The sequence below is a fragment of the Pseudonaja textilis genome, chromosome 14 (genome assembly GCF_049901715.1).
Source record: "Pseudonaja textilis isolate UNSWEBS1 chromosome 14, rPseTex1.2, whole genome shotgun sequence".
Classification (NCBI taxonomy): domain Eukaryota; kingdom Metazoa; phylum Chordata; class Lepidosauria; order Squamata; family Elapidae; genus Pseudonaja; species Pseudonaja textilis.
Window position 1 is genome coordinate 6,195,001 of NC_142003.1, and position 24,348 is coordinate 6,219,348.

The 24,348-nt window shown below is 45.0% G+C and overlaps 1 protein-coding gene across 1 annotated transcript in view; it reads left to right on the forward strand.

Annotated features, from left to right (window-relative positions):
* The window catches only part of GPR139 (G protein-coupled receptor 139), a 15,733-nt gene extending 3,292 nt beyond the window's left edge, over positions 1-12,441 (forward strand). The window contains exon 2 of the mRNA XM_087912737.1: positions 10,406-12,441. Within this exon, the coding sequence (XP_087768863.1) occupies positions 10,406-11,340 (935 nt within the window). The 3' untranslated portion in view covers positions 11,341-12,441. The remainder of the gene's footprint in view (positions 1-10,405) is intronic.
* The last annotated feature ends 11,907 nt before the right edge of the window (positions 12,442-24,348 follow it).

A 24,348-nucleotide genomic window follows, 5' to 3' on the forward strand; every position in this document is an offset into this window, starting at 1 on the left:
GACGGTCCTGTCTGTACCATAGAGCCCTACAGGATAAACCTTTGCAGATGAGAAATGGTGTATGTGGAGATAAGGAGGACTGTCATTTATTTTATTTATTGAGATCCCACTGTTATTTTTTTTAATAAACAATTCAAGGTGGTGAAGGTATCTAATGCTCCTTCCTCCTCCTAAAAGCAACAACCCTGGCAGGTGGGTTAGGCTGAAAGAGAGGGACTGGTTGAAAGCCAACCGGGTGGCTTTCATGCCTAAGGTGGGACTAGAACTCACTGTCTCCTGGTGATTGGCTCAAAGTCACCCAGCTGGCTTCCATGCCTAAGGCGGGACTAGAACTCACTGTCCCCTGGTGATTGGCTCAAAGTCACCCAGCTGGCTTTCATACCTAAGGCGGGACTAGAACTCACTGTCTCCTGGTGATTGGCTCAAAGTCACCCAGCTGGCTTTCATGCCTAAGGCGGGACTAGAACTCACAGTCTCCTGGTGATTGGCTCAAAGTCACCCAGCCAGATTTCATGCTTAAGGTTGGACTAGAACTCACAATCTCCTGGTTTCTAGCCTGGTGCCTTAACCATTAGACCAGATTGCTCTCATATATTTTGGTGGGGAAAGTTAAACTTAGCCCTCGCCCTTGGCTCAAACCTGCTCCGTTACTCTGGAATTGCTGCCTTCAAGGCTCCTTGTTCCAATCTCCTTTTTACTTCCTTAATAGGAACGTCCAATCTGGTGAGATCTCGGGGCTTATCTAGACTGACCCCTGTTGATGAAGAGGTCACCTCTCTTCCACAGGCACTGATTAGCATGCGGTTGTCAGAACTGAAAGGAAGCAGTTAGGAAAAATTGAGGGGGAGGATATATATATATATATGCCCATGGACATCAATTTGCTCTTTTGGTCTGTATTTTTAGCCCATTCCCTCCTCCAACTTCATCAGGGCAGCATTCATAAATCATTTCTTTGTCCTTTCAAACAAGGCTCCCAATTAAACGGGGCTAAGAGGACGAATGCAATGTAGGGCAGCAAATTTTGCGTCTAAATGGAGTTTAAAGCTGGACTCTCCATCATTCGTTTCCTGAGCCACTTTTTGCTATATTATTTAACCGGTCAGCAATTCTTTTTTAAAGTGATGGTATGTGAAAGAATATACAACATGCTTTCTTCTTTTTTTGGGAGTGGACATAATACATAAATAGCTATAGAAAGGAAGCCGGGAAATTATATTTGTTTGACCTTGAGGGAGCTGGTGTGGGGGGTGGGGAAGGATTTGATTAACCTGTTTGGCAGGTATAGAAGTGATAAGCTTTCCCATAGGTCCATCTGTTGCAGAAAGTTGAACCAAACTCCTCAGCCAGCCAGCCAGCCTTCTTCCTCCATTTTTGGGAGTTGGTGGGCAGTCAAGGTCATTAGAAACTTATTTGCATTTCTCCCAGGCTTGGCGATCCTACATCAAACCCTCCAGATCACATTCAATAGCTAAAAGATCTGGTGTTTAAATACTTTTCCTTGACCAAGGATGAAACCTCCATCTTGAGCTACAGAAGCAAAATTCCGGATATGAAATGGTGTGTAATCGGCGTGCCTGTTGTGCGTGGCACACAAATACCTATGCACAATACAGTTTGTAGGACCTGGATGAAGCCAAGCTAAGATCAGCACTAAGACTCCGCAAGGGAAGTTTAGTGGATGACTTTGAGAAAGTCACTCTTTCTCCGCCCAACTCAAAGTGGTAGTCCTCGACTTATAACTCTTTGTTTAAGGGACCATTGAATGCATTTGTGACAGACGCAGTGTCCCAATGTCCCCTGACCCTCATTTGCAAATTCCCAGCCAACTTTTCACAAGCAAGGTCAATGGGGGAAGCCTGATTTGCTTAATGACCACGTCATTCACTGATGCAGTGATTCGCTTCACAATTGAGGCCAAAAAAAAAGAAGCCATGAAATGGAACAAAACTCATTCAACAGCTGCCTTCCCCAGCGATGGAAATTTTGCCTTCAATTGTCATCTTAACTCAAGGACTATCTCACAATGCAAACCACCGAGAGATAAGCTTATTTTTCCCCCCTTTCGTTATTGTCCTCCAAACGCAATTAATTTGGGAGGGAGAAGCTATTAATGTTTCAATTTTTTTTGTCATTTATCCTGGCATTGGGGCAAGGAGAGTATGCAAAACATTTCCCCCCCCCCTCTCCCATTGGCACTCAGTATCAGTTGGGGAAAAAAAAAATACTTATTACCGGTGCTGTGTTGCTATAAACACTTAATCAGTCCATTGTTTCTTTGTTTCTGTAAGGTGAAGTATTCAGTTCGTCCTCTTTCTCCTCCCTCCTTTCCCCTCCTCCCCCCTCTCGCCCGGGAATTTCAATGCCAAGAATTCAAATGAGATTCTCCCTGAAAGGAGAGAGAAAAAGGCAACTTGGATCCTTGAGTTCAGCACGGATTAATGCTGCTGATTGGGATTTTGAAGAAATGATACGGACGTTGCAGGATGGACAAGGCCCCCCCTTGAAAAGTCTGGCGCAGGGACCTTTTTCGAGACATTCCCCCAGACCAGGGATGTCCAACCTTGGCAGATTTATGTGTGGCCTTCAACTGAATTCCCCAGCTGTTGGACTGCCATTTGTCAGAAAGGTTGTAGGGTCTCCCGCTTGGACAAGAGGGTTGGACTAGATGATCTACAAGGTCCCTTCCAACTCTGATTATCTGTTATCAGAATGGTGAGGTCACAAAATGGCAAACACGTGGCACTAGGATGCCACCCCCGTCATAAAGACATACAAGTTGCCAAAACGTTGATCACATGACTGTGGGGATGCTACAACAGTTGTAAGCACAAGGAGTGGTCATAAATCACTTTTTTCCAGTGCCACCGTAGCTTTGGGCAGTCATTAAACGAATGGCTGTAAGTCAAGGACTTAACTGTATAAACAAGGGTTTCCCCCCCCCCCCCTCTAACATTTAAATGAAACCTATTCTCTTTTTTTAATTAAAGCCCATTTGATCTGGGAAAGCCCTAAGCAGAGAGTTGGGTTTCCGATTGTTAAGGTATTGCAAAGATAATATCTAAACTTTGTCCAAAGGAAAACAGTTTTCAATTCCATTCCTCTGATATAAGGATGGAATAATAAATGCTGTAGCAACTGAACTTTAATGCTCCGTGAATGCTGAGATTTGAGAGTAGAGTTGGAAAAAGATTGAAATCTCAGACGATCTTATTTAGATTCAAAGGGGGTGTCCTTTCACTCGCCCCATCAGAAATTCCTCTCTAATCGACATTTCTGAATTTACAGCCCAAGGACAAGGAAACAGCTTGTAAAAACATTGCAAGATGATAGGCAGGTGTCAGGCGGCGGGTGGGGGACCCAAATATTTACCGTTCTGGATATTGTCTCTTTTTGTGACGAAGGGGAAAAAGTCATCCCAACAGCTCAGAGGAAGAATAAGGAAGAGAAAACCCCAGGGCAGGTGTCTGTTAAAGAATATTATGCATTAAAAACACTTAGCATCCATCGATAGGACGTCTGGCAAAAGGGCCTGCTTAATAGTCCCTGCCTGAAAATTTAATTTCCAGAAAGAATGGGAGAATATGATGGCAGATGCTCTTTCATTGCCAAAGACGGGAGTGCGTATCTTGGAATGAAGCTGGGAGCATTGAAATTCCACAAGCAGGAAGCATCAGCTGGTAGCTGGTCTGAAGTCAAGGTCAGCGCTGTAACACATCAGCTGCTGAAACGAATTGGAGAAGATTGGAAGATTAGCTAGCTGCTTGCAGAAAAGCAACTGGGAGAAAGGTTGATTAGAAAGGAATGGGGCCACGTGTCAGGATTCCAGCGGTTACCCCCAATTCAATCATGAGTCTTGAGCCAAACTTCCAAAACTTCAAAAGGATTTATTGGGAGTTAAAAGGTCCAGCACTGCCTGGGTATAGCTGACTCTGAGATACATCATTCACTGTCACCCTTGACCCTGGTTTTCCCTCCACCCCTCTGGGTGTATCATAATTCATATTCTCCAATGGGACACATCCATAGCCAAGAGTTATCCATCAGGCTCTCCAGTTAGAATTTTGCACGGCAGAAACTTCTTTGAAAACATTTGTGGAATGCAGTTTCAGTTTGCAAGCTGCTTCACTGCTCCCCTCTCCCTTTCTGTTGGCAACTCTATAAAGACCATAGAAATATTTTATGAGTTGATACCACAAAGCCATCAGCCCCAGGAACGATTGAGGGAAGCCGGTATGCCTAGTGTAATGAAGGACTAAGGGTGACATGGAAACAGTCTTCCAGTACTGGAGGGGCTGTCACAGAGAAGAGCGGGGGTGGTGGTCATCAACCTATTCTCCAAAGCAGTAGTCACCAACCAGTGGGCTGGGGAACCACGGGTGGTCTGTGAGAAAATGGTGGTGGTCCGCAGAGAAATGTCACCCCCGAAGCGATTAATCCAAACTGCGCGGGAACACAAGGCTGCGCCACTTGCATTGTGAGCAACACGAGGTAGTGAGGGGAGGGGGGAGAAAGGGTGGAGGGGGGGGAACTTGCCCCACGCGCCCCATGCGCCTCGAGCCGCCATGGGTGAAAAGGCGGCGATATAAATTAAATAATTAAATAAATACATCAATGTGCCCACGCTCAGTCCTCAGAGCAATGCACGGCTGCGACGTGCGCTTCTAGAAGGGCCATTATGGAATTGCTCTCCTGGATGTATCTTGGCATGAGGAGGAGCATTAAGAGCCAACCCAAAGAGACAGCCGGTATCAAAGGAGAAAGATCAAGGATTAGTAGCGTAAGAGTGATGGGGTGGGAAAGAAATCACTCGGACGATGGTCTCTCTTTAGGGAGGGTTTTATACGGAGCGTGTTTTGTGCAAGCGGGTTGCCTGTGTGTGTGTGCGTGCGTGTGTTGTGTATGCACATGTAGAGACACTGATCTGCTAAGGTCAATATTACAAGAGAGGCGAGATTTGTATCGATCCATCCCATTTTTTAAGTGCCTTGGCAAGTGGCAGAAAACTGGAAAAGCTAAGCTGGTAAGGCCTGGCTGGGGTGGGGGTGGGGGCGTGGGGTGTCATTGGGGAATCTTAAGTGGCTGCGAAGGCTGGGTGGTAAAACACACAAATCCTAGAAGTCGACAGTGGAAATCTATTTCTGCAATCCTGCCAGGAAAAGCATGTTGCATGGCTGTTGAGTTTGACGTAACGTTGAATGGTCTTTAAATGAAAGGGGGATTAAGGGCAGGAAAGCGGGGAGGTTTGACGTCGGGCCAGGATGGGCAAGACTTCCAGGATGGGCACATCCAGTCAATATAGGCAGTCCTCAACTTACAACAGTTCGTTTAGTGACCGTCTGAAGTTATAATGGCACTGCAAAAAAAGTAGCTTATGACCAGGGGGGCGGGATTCTACCGGTTCAGACCGGTTCTATAGAACTGGTTGTTACGATTCTACGCAGTTTGGAGAACCGGCAAATCGTGCCCCTGGCTGACCCCGCCCCTCCCCATCCAGTCAGCCCTTATAACAGCAGGGATGGGCTTCAAAAATTTTAGCAAAGGATTCTCTGCCCAGTTGCTGGGTGGGCGTGGCCATGGTGGGTGTGGCCTAGTCGGCCTCCTGCACCACGGCAGGAGGGGGGACTCCTGGGAGGGGAGGGGTGGGCAGGGACAGGGGTGGGATTCAAAATTTTTGTTCTGTGGGCGTGGCTTAGGTGGCAGGTGTGGCTTGGTGGTCATGACTGGGTGGGTGTGGCTCAGTGGTCATGTTATTGGCTGGGTGTGGCCAACTCAACATCACTCACATCAAGGCATGCATCTCCTTGCCTGGCCTCTCATGACCGTGGGGATGCTGCAACAGTCGTAAGAGTGAAAAATGGTCATAAGTCACTTTTTTTCAGTGCCATTGTAACTTTGAATGGTCCCTCCACACAAGCAAAGTACCAGTAAAGGAGGGGGAAAAAACTCCAGAGAAGTTCCTGAGACAGGAAGTCTAGTCCTGCCAAGAATGTAACAAGGATTAATGGAGAGGCAGTTTCTGTAAGCAACACCAGAATGTTTCCTTCCTGCCTTCCTTACAGGATTAGCCCAGTAATTTCTTCTTACAATCGGTTCTCCAAACTGCTTAGAATGTTAACAACCGGTTCTGGCGAATAGGTGCAAAATGGGTAGAATCCCACCCCTGGGTGGGGCCATCCAGGAGTGGGATTTAGGGGTTCCCTGACCTGCACAGAATCTTTGCTAGGGGCTCTCCCGAACCCCTGCGAACCCCCAGCAGCCCACCCTTGGGTAGCAGTATCTCCACCTCGAGCCCCTCTCTGTCTATTCCCATCTCACTATTCCCCACCTGTATCCTCATCAGGCCTACGTGACAACCAGCGAATGAACAGAACTGACAGCCCCACCATTCAAATCTGCAGCCCTTCCAGAAAGTCACGTCAATCTTAGCTTTCCAAGCAAAGGGGGTCAACTCTCCTTAGAAACTCGGGAGGGGGGATGGAAATTTGGGTCTTGCCTTGTTTGGCCGGAGCTTCAGCCTCACCGAGGATTCTGAAAAAAAATCAATAACTTCTTCAGAGAACAAGGCAGAGAGCCGTGTCTGCCTATGGATCTCGCTACATTAATAGCTAGGAAGCTCCTTGGCAGCGGGACAAGCTCTTTGTGCAGCTAGCCCAGGGTTATCTGCACCAGGAACAGAAAACGTGCAGTTCTCCACATCTTGCTGAGCTTCAATTCCCATCAGACCTAGATGGGACAATAGTTGGCTTGCCTGCTTTGAACGTTTGCCTTGAGTAAGGCTACTGCATTTGGCCTGCAAACCCCATTAGACAACCATTCGAAGGTATCGAATCCTGAGAACGTTCTGCCTCTCCTTTGCTGGCCCCTAGTGATGATCCACATTTCTGCAAGCTCTGGAGTATTGTTTCTCAGCAACTCTTAAGCAACTCTTAGCAACTCTTAAGATACGTGGACTTCAACTCCTAAGGAGTTGCAGTCCACTCATCTTAAAAGTTGCCAAGATTGAGGAATACTGCTTTGGAGTCTCCAGAATTTTGGAGTGACCTAATGTTTAAGAATCAGATTTGAAAAAGAAAAGCAATGACCTTTGGAGTAATGATAAATGTTATTGATACGTTAAAGGGTTCATTTATCTCAAAATGATCTTGTAGAGAATCTGAACTTTGGACAAAAACAACCCCTAGATGGATTTGCATCTGGGTACAATGAATTGTTCTTGTAACAAGTATGCTAATATGATGGTAGTAACTGTCAAAACAAGTTAAAACGGGGTTAGACCTCTTTAGCAGCTGGATGAAAGACATGTATAAACCTCAAGAGTTGAAAACTAGATTTGGAAGTCCAACCTATTTCCCAGAAGAAGACATTGATAAACCACTTCCATATTATTATTGAGAAAATGTTATGGGTCTGTTCATGTAGCTCAAGAACTTAAGCTTGATTGAGGTCCAACCTACTTCCCATTGGAAGACAAGGATAAGTCACTTCCATATTATTGTTGAGAGAAACTTTATGGAGCATGTAGACTGAAGCAGAGGTCGCCAACCTTTTGGATCTCAGGGACCACCAAACTCATAATTTTAAATCCCGCGGACCACTAATATGAATTTTGACTGACGGTGGCTTGCTGATGTTGGTGGGAAAGTCAGTCCCCTATTCCAGAGCTGTAGTAGTCACAGGACTGGCCCTTTGGTCATCCCGGAGCAGCTCCTGCTCCACCCAGGTGCACCGGCCTGCCATGGACTGGAGGAGCTGCTCTGGGATGACCAAAGGGCCAGTCCTGTGACTACAGCAGCTCTGGAATAGGGGACCGACTTTCCCACCAAGCCACCCCAAGGCAGATTTCCCTCCCCTGCCGTTGGTCTTACCTTCCAGTTCCAGCTCCCGTGGCTCTACTCAAGGTAAGGTTTGCGCTCGGCTGAAGGGTGGGGCCAGCGGGTGGGCAGGCCATGTGGGCGGCACAGCCTTGTGTTCCCGCGCAGCCTGGATTAATCACTTGGGGTGGGGGAGACATTGCTCTGTGGACCACTACAATTTTCTTGTGGCCCACCAGTGGTCCCTGGCCCACCAGTTGGCAAACACTGGTCTGAAGGACCTAAGCTTGAGTCAAGGGAGTCATTGAAAGCTAGACTCCAGCCTACTTCCCAGCAGAGGACAATGTAAATCAACTCCACATTATTATTGCGAGAACTTTATGGATCATGTAGCCTCAAGGACTTAAGCTTGACTCAGAGGCGCCACTGGAAGCTGGACCTGCAGGTCCGAGCAACTTCCCAGGCAGAAGACAAATGATAAAGCACCTCCACGTTATTTTTCAGAGAACTTTATGGATCACTTCACGCAGTCTCAAGGACCTCCACTTGACTCAAAGGAGCCCTCCTCATCCAACTATGAGTCATAACCTTGGCAACCATGCAACCATCTTCTCAGGGACCTTATCCCCCTCCATAGTGAGCTTTGAGCAAGGGGAACGCATTGGGAATGAAGCCACCCCCTGATCTCCAAACGCAGGTGGCTGAGTAGCAATCCTTTTCGGTATCTTCTTCAGCACTTAGCCAAGCAGGAATTAACTTGAGAGCTTGAAGATGCAATTCTTTCTTTCTTTTTTAAAGGCAAAATGCCAGCAGCATCTTCCCCCCACCCCACCCCCTGCTGTCACTGTTCAAATTTCTTTCTTTCTTTTTTTTTTCGTCCCTGGAAAATCAAGTTTCATCAAGATGCACTAAGAGATTGTTCATAAATACTTGGCGGTTAAGTGGCAAATAATACGCGCTTGTATTCGGAGGTGCAGTATCCACCCGAGAGAATCGTTTTCATCCTGTCTTTCGGTCTCACCCTTTTCCTTAGTTCTCAGAGAGAGGAATTCATGTCGTTTTTTTCTGGATTGGCCTTGGAAAAGAAACCGGCACGCTCAGAAGTTAAACGTTAAATGTGCTGCATTAGCTCCACAAAAAAAAAAAAAAAAAAAGAAAGAGTAATTACTGAATGTGTATGAAATTTCAATACTTGGCAACTCATCCTCTCTCACTAAACCAAACCTCTGTACTTGGGGAATTAATTAAATAGGTTGGTGGTGTAGCTAGCAACTGTTGGGAAATGTTTGTATGACGTCCAGCCAGAATGTCTTGCAGCCAGAGTGGAATTAAATCAGAGTCCAGTTAAAGGGAATCAGTGTTGACCCATGTTCTGAAGAAGATTGTCCTGCCCTTAAGAGACATCTCCTCATCATCAGTTGTCTAGACTCTGGTTACTCAACCTTAGCCAAAGACTGAATGTCTGTGGACTCATCCAAGTCCTGGTTGTTCCCAAGGCACTTTTTTCAAGAGGCAACTGGACTTTCGCTTCTCACCCAAGAAGCTTTTTCAGTTCTTCTTCTTCAGAGATGAAGAAGCTACTTGGATGAGAAGCAACACATTTTCAAAGGAGAGGTCTATGGAGATCCTCCAGAGTCATCCAGGTCATGGTTGTCCCAAAGGTGCTTTTTTCAAGAGGCAACTGGACTTTCTGTTTTTTTTTTTCTCTTGAAGACATTTCATTTCTCACCCAAGAAGCATCTTCAGTTCTCACTAAATGGTGGGGAAGGGAAGGATTTATATTCCTTGCAGTCATCCGGTGGTTACCACTTTGAAGGTCGGCCATTGAGGCCACTTGGGGATTTATCTGTGCCCTTAGGGTCACCTGAATCAGAGCGCAAAGGGGTGTGTGGGGCCTCCTTGGAACTGCTGAAAGGACTGTGCTGTACGCCTTCCCCTTTGTCGAGAGAGGGCTGTTTAATTTTAACATTTTACCTCTCTTTCAAGCAGAGGTTCTCTTTATTCAGAATGTGGACTTTGTTGTCTTCAGAAGAGTGACCTTTGTCTTTCCAATGCAGGTGGGCTGCTGAGTCTTGGGACTCCCAGAATTCCTCAGCCAGCAAGCCGGGAGTTGAAATCCACACATCTTAAACTCTGGGGTTCTGGGTGCTCTCTGAATTTGATTGTTTCCTTGCAGACATTTTATGACCCAACTCGGTAACATCATCAGGGCTAGAAGGGAGTGGGGTTTGCTCTCTGTTTATAAACAAGTAGCTTGACTTGTCAGGGTTGGTGAGAATGTACTTGAGGATTTCTGTTATTTACGGTTTGTCTGAATTGGTAGCTCCCTGATTGAGGTGTTGTTTGCAGCTTAATTCTTGAGTTATTTTTCCGACAATAATCCTCTTTTTCAGCTGCTGTTGATTACTTCTTTATTACTATTCTCAGAAACCCAAACAGATGCATCTAATGTATTCAAGTTCTCTTTTAGAATATTCTTAAGTAACTCCATGTGTCACATTGGATTCTTGGGACCTAATAGTAATTGCTAATCTTCTCAAGTTAATGTAATTTTTTTCCCCCTCCCTCTCTCTCTCTCCCTCCCATTACAGCCAACATTTTGACGGTAATCATTCTGTCGCAGCTGGTGGCTCGGCGTCAAAAGTCCTCCTACAACTACCTTTTAGCTCTTGCGGTGGCTGACTTGCTTGTCCTTTTCTTCATCGTCTTTGTTGACTTCTTGTTGGAAGATTTCATCTTGAAGAAGAAGATGCCTGAAGTCCTGGACAAAATTATCGAGGTGTTAGAGTTCTCCTCTATCCACACTTCCATCTGGATTACCGTCCCTCTCACGATCGACCGGTACATCGCCGTCTGTCATCCCCTCAAATACCACATGGTCTCCTATCCCGCTCGCACCCGCAAAGTGATTGGGAGCGTTTATATTATTTGCTTTCTAACCAGCATCCCGTACTACTGGTGGCCGAACATCTGGAAGGAAGACTACACAAGCACGCTTGTTCATCACATCCTCATCTGGATCCACTGCTTCACCATCTACCTGATCCCCTGCTCCATCTTCTTCATCTTGAACTCCATCATTGTCTACAAGCTTCGACAGAAGTGCAACTTCCGTCTGCGAGGCTACTCCACGGGGAAAACCACCGCCATCTTGTTTACCATCACATCCATTTTCGCCATCCTCTGGGCCCCGAGGATTATCATGATCCTTTACCACCTTTATGTGTCTCCCATCAACAACAGCTGGTCGGTCCACATTGTCTCCGACGTGGCCAACATGCTCGCGTTGCTCAACACCGCCATCAACTTCTTCCTGTACTGTTTCATCAGCAAGCGGTTCCGCACAATGGCGGCTGTGACGCTGAAGGCGTTCTTCCGTTGTCAGAAGCAACCCGTCCAGTTCTACACAAACCATAACTTTTCGATAACGAGCAGCCCATGGATATCCCCAGCCAACTCCCACTGCATCAAAATGCTGGTCTACCAATATGATAAAAATGGGAAGCCTATAAAGATCTCTCCATGACAGACCCATGGTGGATGGTCCATGGAAGTGTGGTTCTTTTGAAGCTGTTCCATCGATGACATGGAAGAGCCGGGGATAATCGCTGCAAAATAGCAGCCATTGGATTTTGTTCCTCTCCGAGCATCAGAAGATAAACAGGCTACAATCGTTTACAGGTGTCTCCGACACCTCCAGGAGAACAAAGGAGAGGCAAGAAAGCTTCACAGCTTCATCTCTTCCAAGGCTTAATCAACAGTCTTGGTTCAAAAGATCTACAGGACCTGAGAGATGTGCGTATTCTTTGTGTAAGACTTGGGTGAAAAAGCATACAGTGCAACTTTCAATTAAGCCTCACTCTATCACCCTAACCAAACCCTTCAGTAGAAATCTGAATATTTATTTATATAATTGCATAGACTCTGATGGAGGAGATGTGGATGGATTCTAAGCTGTTGCTCACTCCCTTTCCAACTTCGGTTGGGTTACCTTCCTCGTGGCATGAAATCTTATTACTTGGATGCTTGGACACTACGTAAAGGAAGTTAGCCATATTTAGAATATTTGTATGGTGCATAGGCTAATTTTTTTGGAGGTTTCATTGGAAGAACTATTCATACTTAGAAGGATGGGGATCACACTTTCTTGTTTGCTTGTTTCCCTCCCTCCACCCATCTTGGCATGGAAAACCTCTGGAATGGACAGTTGGAACACTGAGTAAATGCAATAGCCATCCTTAGAATATTTGTACGGTGTATAAGCTGACCATTGCAACTTCCTTGGAAGGAGGATTAACGCTGGGAAAAAAAAATCCCTTTCTTAACACTAGCATGTGAAACAACGTGAAAACTTACCTATTTACATTCTGAGCTATGTCCAAGAGAGATTTAAAAACAAAAGGAATTTTCCTGAACAGAGAATAAGAACAAGACCGTTCGTTATTGGTACACATTTTTCTTTTGCTTAGCTTTTTTCTTAAAAAAAAATAAAATAAAAAACAATCTTTAGCCCTCTTAGGCATTTTCTTCCATTTAAGGCACTTAAGTCATCGGTGATTTTTACGGACTCCACGAAGTTCTTGAGAGTTAGTCAAAGTTTTCAAGGGTGAGTTGGTCTACATACATTGGAAAAGGCCGAAAATGTACACACGATGGAATACAACAGGGTTGTGTGTGTGTGTGTGTGTGTGTGTGTGTGAATACAAGTATTTAACTATTCACCTTCATAAACACAGGCGCATCAAAAATCTGTTTATGGCTTCTTAGAATCCTTTTAGTTTTCCATTGACTGGGATTCTTGTTAGTCGGATGAAAGACGTCCCAGCTATCATAAGAAGTGTTCCCAAAGATCAGATGTTATGGGATGAGCTGAAGAAAGAAGAAACACCAAAGTTATTGGATATTTGTAACATGCAGAGAAAATCTGTGCCACGTCTCTTGTCCCTGAAGAATTATTTTGGACTGTTAATGTCTGCCTTCAGAAAACATGGAAAATAATATTTGGGTTGACATGCACCATCTTATGCGGCAACACCTCGAGGGAAACAGCGATGGCTGGATGTTTCACTTTAGTGCATGCTTCCAATCAAGTTATTTATTATCAGTCCAGGACTGCAAAACTAGAACTTTTTAGGAATAGCACGGATAGTCCTTGACTCATGACCACAATTAGGACCAGAATTCCCGTTGCTAAGCAGGGTGGTTCCGTGAGTCATGATCAATTTTATGATTTTGTTTTTATGTTTTTGGAGGACAGCAGCTCCCAACCTTTGGGGAACCGGTTCTGTGGAGGGAGGTTTCTCCCACGGCGTGATTTCATGTGTTGCCTGCATCCCATAGATGGGGCATCGCTTTTTCGCCCCCACCCGGTTTTTGCCATGCCATGGACCATGGCCAGTCTATGGACCGGTGGTTGGGGACCCCTGTTTTATGGCAATTAAGATATTCAGTATCTAAGAAATGAAGTGATTTAAGAGCACACTGCCCCCTTTCTAAAGAGAATGATGTCCATTTGAACAGGAAAGGACATGATTGGTTCAGCTGACACTGACTTCTATAGGTATAGAACCAGAGGTGGGTATTCAGCCGGTTCTGACCAGTTCTGAAGAACCAGTAGTGGAAATTTTGAGTAGTTCGGAGAACCAGCAAATCCCACCTCTGACTGGTCCCGCCCACATCTAGTCTCCACCTCCTGAGTCCCAGCTGATTGGCTGGGTCTCCTTTGATTGCCCAGCACAGGAGAACAGAGCTGGAAAGCAGGTTAGTAGGGTGGGGAGGGAATGGGGATTTTGCAGTAAACTTCCCCTGCCACACCCACCAGGCCACAGCCACCAAGCCACGCCCACAGAACACCATGCCCATCAAGCCAGGCCTACAGCTGATTGGCTGGGTCTCCTTTGGTTGCCCTGCACAGGAGAACAGAGCTGGAAAGCAGGTTAGTGGGGTGGGGTGGGGTGGGAATGGGGATTTTGCAGTATCCTTTTCCTGCCACGCCCACCAAGCCACGCCTACCATGCCACACCACGCCCACCAAGCCACGCCTACCATGCCACACCACGCCCACCAAGCCACGCCAACAGAACCAGTAATTTAAAAAATAGAGTCCCACCCCTGTATAGAACTGTAGAAACAGAGTTGGAAAACCAACCAACCGATCCCAAGGCAGAAACTCTCAGGTCTGTAAAATTCAACAAGAATGGAGACCTTCCCCGAATGTTCCCCGAGGGACAAGGTTACTAGCTTTAGAGAGATACAGAAATCCTGTATCTGTTGATCCCAGTTAATCAGAGGTTTTGGAGAACCGGTGCCTCCTCCAGTTTAGCTTCCACAAGCACCTGTGATCATGCCAGGGGGAGTGTGTGTGTGTGCTTGTGTGCAGCTGTTTAAGTACCGGCATGTGTCACACACAAAGCACGGTTAATCTCCAATTGTTCCTCACACCCCCATATCTAACAGTAGAAAAACATAAACACTGTGTCCAATCACACTTGACCAATAAAGTATTCTATTCTATTCGGCCAGCATGAGATGGTTTCTTAACATTACCACTTGCTTTTTCCCCCTTCTTCTTCTTCATTTTTTCAGATAAAGCACCCTTGGTTCCTTTCCCCTGAAAAATCTCATTAAAAAGAAGAAATGTAAGCATGGAAAAAAAAAACACGTTTCTTTTCTTTCTCCTCTTTTGGTTTAGCTTCATAAAGGGAGAATTGCATGGTTTTGTTGTTGTTTTGTTTTTGGTAACAAGGCTACTTTGAAAAGACAATCTTTTACTGGTGCACAATTGAATAAAATGAGCAACCTGGAGGCATAATCTGGTTTTTCTGTAAAATTGTCGCTTTTGTTGGGGGCTAAACAACCGGTTCCATTAGGGATGCGCTCAGCAAGAGATGGAAAGAGGGCGCTGTGTTTTCCAGCACTGGCAGCCATTTCTTAGGGTAGCAATCATTTTAAATGCCCAACTTGGTTAAAAAGAAAGAAAAGAAAAATTTAAAAAGCACTTTAGAGCAAAGATAATATTGGACAATGGAAACATTGTTCTCTTAAGTTTCCGCGGGTATTTATATGTATGGTATTCAGCTTTGTTTGGGTATTTTCCCACGTCATTGTAGTTGTGCTTTTAAAGTTGCCTGACTCACAGACGAACACAATACAGAAGCCTGATGATGGCAGGTGAGATTCTGCCGAAACGTTGCTACAATTTTAAAAGCACAACTATAATGACGTGGGAAAATACCCGAACAAAGCTGAATACCATACGTATATATGTATATTTATATGCATATGTATATGGTTTTAGTTTAGTTTAGTTTAGTTATAGTTTAGTTATAGCTATAGTTTAGTTATAGTTATAGTTTAGTAATAGTTATAGTTAGTGATAGTGATAATGATAGTTATAGTTATAGTTATAGTTAGTTATAGTTATATATCAGTTATCAGATGCAGTTTTTTAAAAATTGTGTGTGTGTTTGTGTGAAATTTTTAAAAAATGCATCTGATAACTCAGATGTTATAAAAAAGATGCTGAGACTCTAGAAAGAGTGCAGAGAAGAGCAACTAAGATGTTTAAGAGCCTGGAGGCTAAAACATATGAAGAATGGTTGCAGGAACTGGGTATGTCTTGTCTAATGAAAAGAAGGACTAGGGTAGACATAATAGCAGTGTTCCAATATCTCAGGGGCTGCCCCAAAGAAGAGGGAGTCCCGTCTTAGGCATGAAAGCCAGCTGGGTGACTTTGGGCCAAATAACCAAGAGATGGTGAGTTCTAGTCCCACCTTAGGCATGAAAGCCAGCTGGGTGACTTTGGGCCAGTCAGTCACTCTCTCTCTCAGGCCAACCTACCTCACAGGGCTGTTGTTCTAAATTGAGAGTAGGAAGGTGTATTAGACATGTTCGTTGCCTTGCGTTATTGGTGAAAAAATAATAAAGGCAGAACAGAAATAAATAAAACAGCGTAAAACACTGAAAATGTGACTCGACCATTTACTCCGGAATGGCCTTTCCTCAGAGTTTCTCCATCTGTGTTTTAAGCCTCATGTTAAATCCAACTCAAGATAAAGAGCCGACTTAGCAAACACTACCAGTTAAATAATGATCAAGCTATTAGCTCTCTGAGCCTGGATTTGAGGGCTCAGCCCCTGTGACAAAAGGAATTAATGGGACTGCTTCCCAGGGGGGAAAAAATGACTTTTTCAGGCCTCAGGAATGCAGCAAAGGAGACGGGGATCCATTCGCAACAAGAATGGCTTCAAATCCATCGGATCACGCCTGTTTTAAGGCCATTACAACAAATATGTTGAAATGATGGAGAACAACTGTTGTTAATATTTGTTGTGGTTGTTGTTGTTTTTTCAAGACGTTGAGCCAAACTTCCATTTTGGTTTTCCAGAGAGAAAAGTTTTAGGTTTTTTCCTAAAAAAACCCCAACAATCCAAAAATCCAAGAAGGTATATTAAGGAATGGATGTCACCTTCAATGCATTTGACAGATGCAGAGGTGGTTGTTCAGCTGGTTCTGACCAGTTCTGGAGAACCGGTAGCGGAAATTTTGAGTCGTTCGGAGAACCAGCAAATCCCACCTCTGATTGGCCCCGCCAACCCCATCTCTTCTCTGCCTCCCATTGAGTCCCAGCTGATCGGCTGGGTCTCCTTTGGTTGCCCTGCCCAGGAGAACGGAGCTGGAAAGCAGGTTAGTGAGGTGGGGAGGGAATGGGGATTTTGCAGTATATCCTTCCCCTCCCACGCCCACCAAGTCATGCCACGCCCACCAAGCCACGCCCACAGAACCGATAGTTTAAAAAAATGAATCCCACCACTGGGCAGGCGTGCAGGTAGTTCTCGACTTACGGCTACAATTGAGCCTGAAATTTCTGTTCTTCCTCCTCTGCCTCCCTCTCCCCATTTTCCTTTTGTGCTTATAACCTTTTGAGCATAAGTGTGCCAGCCGAAACCACCGTTTTAACTGTAGGTAAGAACAGAATACCTTTATTGTCATTGCATTCCACGAGTACAATGAAATTTGAAAGCTACTCCAGCACAGTACCCCAAACACCACATCACAACCACACTACAGAGTATTTAATAATAATAACAATAATAATAATAACAATAACAATAATAATAAACAACCTAGTCTAAAACCTATCATTTAGTAAGTTAAATAGTTTAAAAATGCCACTATATACACAGGATTAAATCACAAATGCACTATTTGAATCAAGACCATTACTGCCTTGGAAAAGAAACTGTTTCTCAGTCTATTAGTCCTCATTTTAAGACTCTTATAATGCCTCCCTGATGGTAACAGATCGAAATATGAACGTCCAGGATGAGAATGGTCTGTGGAGATTTTTAGTGCTCTGGAGAGGAGTCTGGTCTTCGCAATCTCTTCCAAAGAAGAAAGAGAGCAACCCATGATTTTTTTTGTGCTGTGTTTATAACTCTCCGGAGCATCTTCTTATCCACCGCAGAGCATCCAGCATACCACACCGTTACACGGTGTGCCAAAACGATCTCGATGGTAGACTGGAAAAAAAGTAACCAGCAACTTCTCACCCAGACCATTCTTTTTCAGCAGCTCTGGACCGGTTTTTGGGTAGACAGAGGGAGGAGGGGGATGCAGTAATGTTAAAATAAAGAGGGAGTGGGTTTAATCTTTCTGGAATCGCCTCCTCTCCCAGATTAAACCCACTCCCCCCGCCACCTTTTTTTTTTAAGGCTACAAAAGACCAGCGTGATTTTTCACAGCTGTCTGAAAGAGAGGCAGGGTCGCTTACAGCCATAATAACATAATAGCTCTGAGCAAGGCTCTCTAATTCATCCCTGGGGTGTGTGTTTCGAGAGAGAGAGTGTGTGTGTGTAAGTTGTGTAGGGCAGGAATGCTCCCCCACCCCCTTTCAGGCTCCCCCTGCTATGAATCGGTTGGTTTTGCAAACATCCCCTCGACTCCCGTTACCCGTTGGGGCAGCACCGAAGGCCTCAATCCCGAAAATTAATCAGTGTAATTATAATAAGCTCTGAGTTTAAGCAGACACCCAGGAGATCAACCACGTGATCTGCTGCTCCTGTTCTTTGATCTGTCTGGCATGCGCGCACATACCACGCGCCCTGCATTTTAATGGAAAATAGGCCCCCTTTTATACATGCGCCTTCTTCTCCCTCTCCTCCTCCTCCTCCTCCTCCTGGCTTCAAAGAAATTAAAAACAAAGAAGAGAATGGAGAAAAGAGATCCACTGGATCGCTCCCAGCTAGCCAGCACTGCAGGGAGCCAGAGGAGGCGTCGAAGAAACCTACAAACGCAGCTGGTGCTCGACTTACGACTGATCCGTTTAGAGACCGTTCGATGTTATAACAGAACCGAGAAAAGCAATTTTCCACACTTAAGACCACTGTTGTGGCATCCTCACCATCATGTAATGAAAATTCAGACACCGGGCAGCTGGTTCATATTTATGATGGGGCAACGGATTCATATTTATGATGGTTGCAGCGTCCCGGGGCTCAAGTGATTCCCCGTCCCCTTTTGCGACCAGCCAAAGTCAACCTGGGGAAGCCAGGTTGCATTCACAACCTGGTTGCTAACTTAACAGCTGTAGGAATTCGCTTAACAACCGTGGCAAGAAAACAGGGCAAAACTTACTTGACAACTGTCGCACTCAGCGAAGAAATGTTGAGCTTGGTCGTGGGTTGTAATTCAAGGACTATTGGTTGGAGCTCATCTCTGTACTACAGGGGTCTCCAAACTTGACAGCTTTAAGACTTGTGGACTTCAGCTCCCAGAATTCCTCCTCCAGTCATGTTAGCTCAGGGATTGTGGGAGTTGAAGTCTACAAGTCATTAACTTGCCAGGCTTGAAGACCCTTGCATTAGATAGATAGATAGATAGATAGATAGATAGATAGATAGATAGATAGATAGATAGATAGATAGATAGATAGATAGATAGATAGATAGACAGACAGACAGACAGACAGACAGATACATAGATAGATAGATAGATAGATAGATAGATAGATAGATAGATAGATAGATAGATAGATAGATAGATAGATAGATAGATAGATATGGAGATAGAAGATATATACTGTAAATCAGGGGTCTTCAAACTTGACAGCTTTAAGACTTGTGGACTTCAACTCCCAGAATTCCTCCTCCAGTCATGTTAGCTCAGGAATTCTGGGAGTTGTAGACTACAAGTCTTAAAGCTGCCAGGTTTGAAGACCCTTGATCTATTACGTCTCCCGGGCACTTGGAATGGAGATTGGGGGATTGGCTGTGGTTCGAGCGACATATGAAGTACCTAAAGGTTGGTTTTCAACTGGCATCTGCTAGCCATGAGGTGGCAGCTGGTAAGATGCCCAATCGATGGGGATAAAGGCAAAGGGATTCTGGGAGTTGTAGTCCCAGCACATCTTCAGAGGTTTGGGCTGAAGAAGATCTCTTTGAATGACCCAATGGGCTCCCGAAGGATGGATTTTGGGAGTGGTATGGATTTGTTTTCTGGGGCCATCTGCTTCCCGCAATCAAGGGAAACCGTACACTTGAGCCCGGTTAAAAACAGACTGTGGTAATTGCAATTCGTGGCAAAAGGCAGCTGGTGCACAGCCTCCTCTTCACCTACGTGACTGCGGTCCTATCGCTCTTGCCACAACCCAAGGTCTGTTCTGCCTTAAACTGGGGCATTAAAAAGCCATCCATCCTTCTCCCTGGGCTGTCACTGATTAGGGATTTAATTACCACCCTGCACAAGGAGAGCTTTTCATTTCTCCTGTGTTATTATGGAAACCCGATGGAGGCTGTGCGGTATTCGTGTACGCACGTGGGATTTGTGGTGGTGGTGGTGCATCTTTGCTGGGAAAAACTGCACAAGGCCGGTCATGGGTGGGCTTTGGTGGTAGAGGCAAAAGCTGGTGGCTTTCCTGTTGAGACAGAACTACAGTTCCCACCAGCCTCGAGAAACAAAGTGAAGGATGCTGGGAGTTGTAGGTCCTTCATGTTCTCTCTGAGCTTGGTTGCTTTCTGGCAGATAGTTCATTACTCAAACTCGGTAACATCGTCCGTGTTAGTGATCAGGAGTAAGCACTGATGTGACCTAGACTGATTCTCCATTGTCCCAAGGGTGCTTTTTTTCAAGAGGCATCTGGACTTTCTGGTTTGTTTGTTTTTTGAAGGCATTTCACTTCACATCCAAGAAGCTTCTTCAGCTCTGACTGGATGGTGGGGAATGGAAGGATTTATACTCCTTGTAGACGGAGCTGGTCATTTGCATCCTTTTTAGTGAGTCATCGAGGCCACTTGGGGGTTGATCTGTGTCCTCAGGGTCATCTCAGTAGTGCAAATGGTTCCTGTAGTCTGCAATTTTTCTCTGGAAATCCATTCATACTCCCACACCATTCGAAGGGTGGTCACCCCAAGCCTTCCAAGTGGCCTCAACGACCCTCTAAAAGGATGCAAATGACCAGCTGCCTGCAAGGAGCATAAATCCTTCCATTGACCACCATCCAGTCATATGAAGATGCTTCTTGGATGAGAAGCAAAACCTCTTCAAAAAACACACACACACACACACACACCAAAAAAATCCAGTTGCTTCTTTGGGCTGAATGTTACAATGAAACATCTGCAAGAAAACAACCAAGCTCAGAGGACACCAAGGACCCCTCAAAATTCGAACTCTTGGCAACTCATAGCTATGACCGTTGCAGAGTCCTGGGGTCATATGATCCCCTTTTGTGATCTTCTGACAAGTAAAGTCAACGGGGAAGCCAGATTTGACAACCATGTCACTAGTGTAGCAACTGGAGTGATTCACTTAAGAAAACTGAGGCACGGAAAGTCATAAAACGGAGCGAAATTCTATCTCACTCCTATCTCACTTAGCAACAGGAATGTTGGGCTCAGGGCTCAATTGTGGTCATAAGTCAAGGACTACTCTACTGTAATGTCCCCAGGGCTACGAACAATTCAGCAAGGTCAACAACATCTCATCTGCAAGAAGTCTCATTCTGCATTCAGGCCAGCCCTTTCTCCTTTTATCTGTAGATAAGGATCAGTTCTGACCAGCTTAGGACTCAGGAGTGTGTGCCTTCTCGTCAGGCTATTAGACTTTGCTTCGGGGACTTCTCCAAGGTTATCAGGTTCCTGTTACTCTCTGAGGAGTTGGCTTGCTTATTTGCCCCCTTATTAACCAACTTCGCTCCGCCCGGAATGGAAGAGGAAGCGGACAGAGAAAGAATGAGTAGAAATGTTGACAGCATCTCACAAACTGAGCCTAGGTGAAAATAAAGAGACGGGGAGAAGCATTTTCAACTTGCTAAGAGAGCTTCTCCTTCAATGAACTTATTAGATTTTCCAGTGAAGATGAGTAGGAAATGACTTTGTGCAAATCAGCTATTTCCTTAGAATGGCAGGGCCAGGTGAGATAAGGTAGTTGCTGCTGAGACAAACACCTTTACAAAGAGAACTCCGTTTAGGTTTGTCCAGGAGAACCTGCTATCGTCTGAACTCTTCCAAACTTCTGTTGTATCTTCAGCTTGCTCAAAATTTAGACTGGATCAAGGGGATCTCATTTAGATCAAGGGGATCTAAATTACGGCTGCGCAGAGCCTTAGTTGGGTGACTGACTCCCAAGACGGTAAACCTAAAGAACAAAATAGTGCTTTTACTGTCTAGAAATATTACTTTGCTTCCAGTGCTCAGGTGGTCCTCTGGCTGAGTGTAGGTGCTGGTAGAAGTGCAGAGAGTATAGGACAACTTGCTGAGGGACAATCGCCCAGACAATTCAACACTGTGTTAATCATTTTATTATTGGTGACCACGTTTTAGTCAAAATTACTGTAACTCTTGCCTTTCTGGATTGACTTATTTTATTATGATTGGCCACAGTTCCATCAAAATTAATTTAACTTTTGCCTTTGTTGAATTGCCCCATAGGAGTGGTGTGAGTGGCCTAGAGGGGGAGCTCCCGCCTAACAATCAGGAGGCTGTAAGTTCGATCCTAGGTAGAGGCAGATAAATTTCTCCCCCAGGGGACATTGAGAATATATCTGCTGAACAAAATTCCGCATTGGGGACAGGAAGGGCATTCGGCCACTAAAACACTCTGCTAACTCCATTCATTGCTCAGACTCTATCCTGCAAGGGATTATGGCATCGTTAAAAAAGATGATGATGATTTGTTGAATTGCTCCATGAGTTGTCCGGTGGCAAACTTGGCCATGACAGGTTGTCCTATTCTGAGATGCAGCAGCCTTGCCTTAGTGCTTTAGGAGGCATGAGTGAAATGTGCACACGCTCTTTGCACATTCTTCGTCTCACAGGTTGGGTTTGCCAGAAACTTTGAAGATGAGCCACTTGGCCAGGTGGTTTGGGCCGTAAGACCAGTTCTCAGAAAGAGCCAACTGAATTTGACTGGAAAGAAAGAATCCTGCTTATTAGCTCTAGTGTTAATGGCTGAGAATAATTAGTGCAATTAATGTTGCAGCCTTCCCAGAGTAGAGGGAGCTCAACAGAAATAAATAATGTAGAAGAGAGAGTTCATTGGACTCTAATTAAAAAGCATGTGCAAGCTTTCACTTTAGCAGTTGTTTATGAGAGAGGGAGAGAGAGAGGGAGGGAAGGGGAGGGAAGAGAAGGAAAAAGGGAGGGAGGGGAGAGAGAGAAGGAAGGAGAGAGGGGGAGAGAGAGAAAACAGGAGGGAGGTAGGTAGAGAAGGAAGGAGGGAGGGAAGGCGAGGGAGGGAGGGAGGGAGGGAAGGCGAGGGAGGGAGGGAGGGAGGAGAGGAGAGAGAGAGAGAGAGAGAGATTAAATGGTATTGTGGGGTTTTGATATTTGGATTTAGCCCCGGAAAACAGAAAAAAGCAGAGGGGTTAAGCTGGAACAGTGCGGGGATGTGGACCCACCAAGGACTTGCTTTATGAGGCTATTTTAAGGAGAAGCAAAGCAAGCACTGAACAAGCCCCTGTGCATTTGATACGAGATTTTCCTTGCCTTGGAAATTACAATAGATCTCACAATGCTTTTTTTCTGTGCTTCAGGGATCCAGGTGTTGGGGGAAACCATGCCATCAAAATTTTGCAGGGTGGTTGGAGATAGCCCCAGACTTGCCAGAGAGAGAGAGACAGAGAGAGAGAGAGAGAGAGAGACAGAGACAGAGACAGAGATGGAGAGAGAGACAGAGACAGAGACAGAGACAGACAGAGACAGATAAAGAGACAGAGACAGAGACAGATAAAGAGACAGAGACAGAGACAGAGACAGAGACAGAGACAGATAAAGAGAGACAGGGACAGAAAAAGAGACAGAGAGAGAGAGACACAGAGAGAGAGAGAGAGACAGAGACAGAGGGAGACAGAGACAGAGGGAGACAGAGAGAGAGAGGGTTGACTTGGCTAATGAGTGGGGCCCTAGAGAGAGATGATCTTATCATCATTCTATTGTTAGAATTTGGATTGCTTGCTTTAGTCTGCCTGCCCCATACAAGCAGAGACTGCCCTCTGACAGCGGCCATCTGAATTTATCATAATTTGATCCAAGAGTCCCTCAATAAGGATGACCTTATTAGCATTTCAAAAGGATCTGGGCTTTGAATAATTGATTGTATTTCTTTTTGAGCACTTCCTTGTAAATTCATTACAGAAAAGACAGATGTCTTATGTAAAGGCCTCTCTCTGTTTGGCTTGTAGATCAGGATTAACCGAATATAAGTGTTAACACTTGAGAAACATATCATGGTTCTTTCCACAATCTGGTGCCCTCCAGAGTTATGTCAAGACTACAGTTCCCAGAATTTTCCCAATCTTTGCTTAAAAACAGGAGTTAAATTGCCTTCCCCCCCCCCTAGCCCTATAAAACCGAAGCTGATTCTAAAGCAAACCAGCCATTTTTAGGTGTTTAAAAACTCTTTACAGAAGATGTTTGAATTAGTTTTATTCTCGTTTTGTTCGTCTCTGGATCATTTTTCCACACATTAAGATCACTATTGCAACACTTGTGGTAATGGCTGTAGGCCTTACAGAGTTCATGTATCATTAGTTCTGAGAGAAAGGAAGGAAGGAAGGAAAAGGAAAGAAAGAGAGAGAGAGAGAGAGAGAGAGAGAGAGAAAGAAAGAAAGAAAGAAAGAAAGAAAGAAAGAAAGAAAGAAAGAAAGAAAGAAAGAAAGAAAGAAGGAAGGAAGAAAGAAAGAAAGAAAGAAAGAAAGAAAGAAAGAAAGAAAGAAAGAGAAAGAAAGAAAGAGAAAGAAAGAAAGAAAATGTCAAGGGAGGCTCCATTCAAAATCCAAGAAAGAAATGCTTAGATTCCATTGTTTTAGAGAAAAGGACTTTTACTGAAAATTGATATGGTATAAAGATGGACCTAGCGCCTTTTTGACATTCTCCCAAGTTGTTTTCAGCGTTGACACCCAATCGGTCAGGCCAACTGAGGAGGGGGAATCCCTTGGATACTCAGGCATTGGGACAAAGTCCATGCCACTCACTACTTTGAAGGGGGGTTAGTCCCGTGCTACTGTGAACAGCATTATTGTACGCAACCTCCGCGA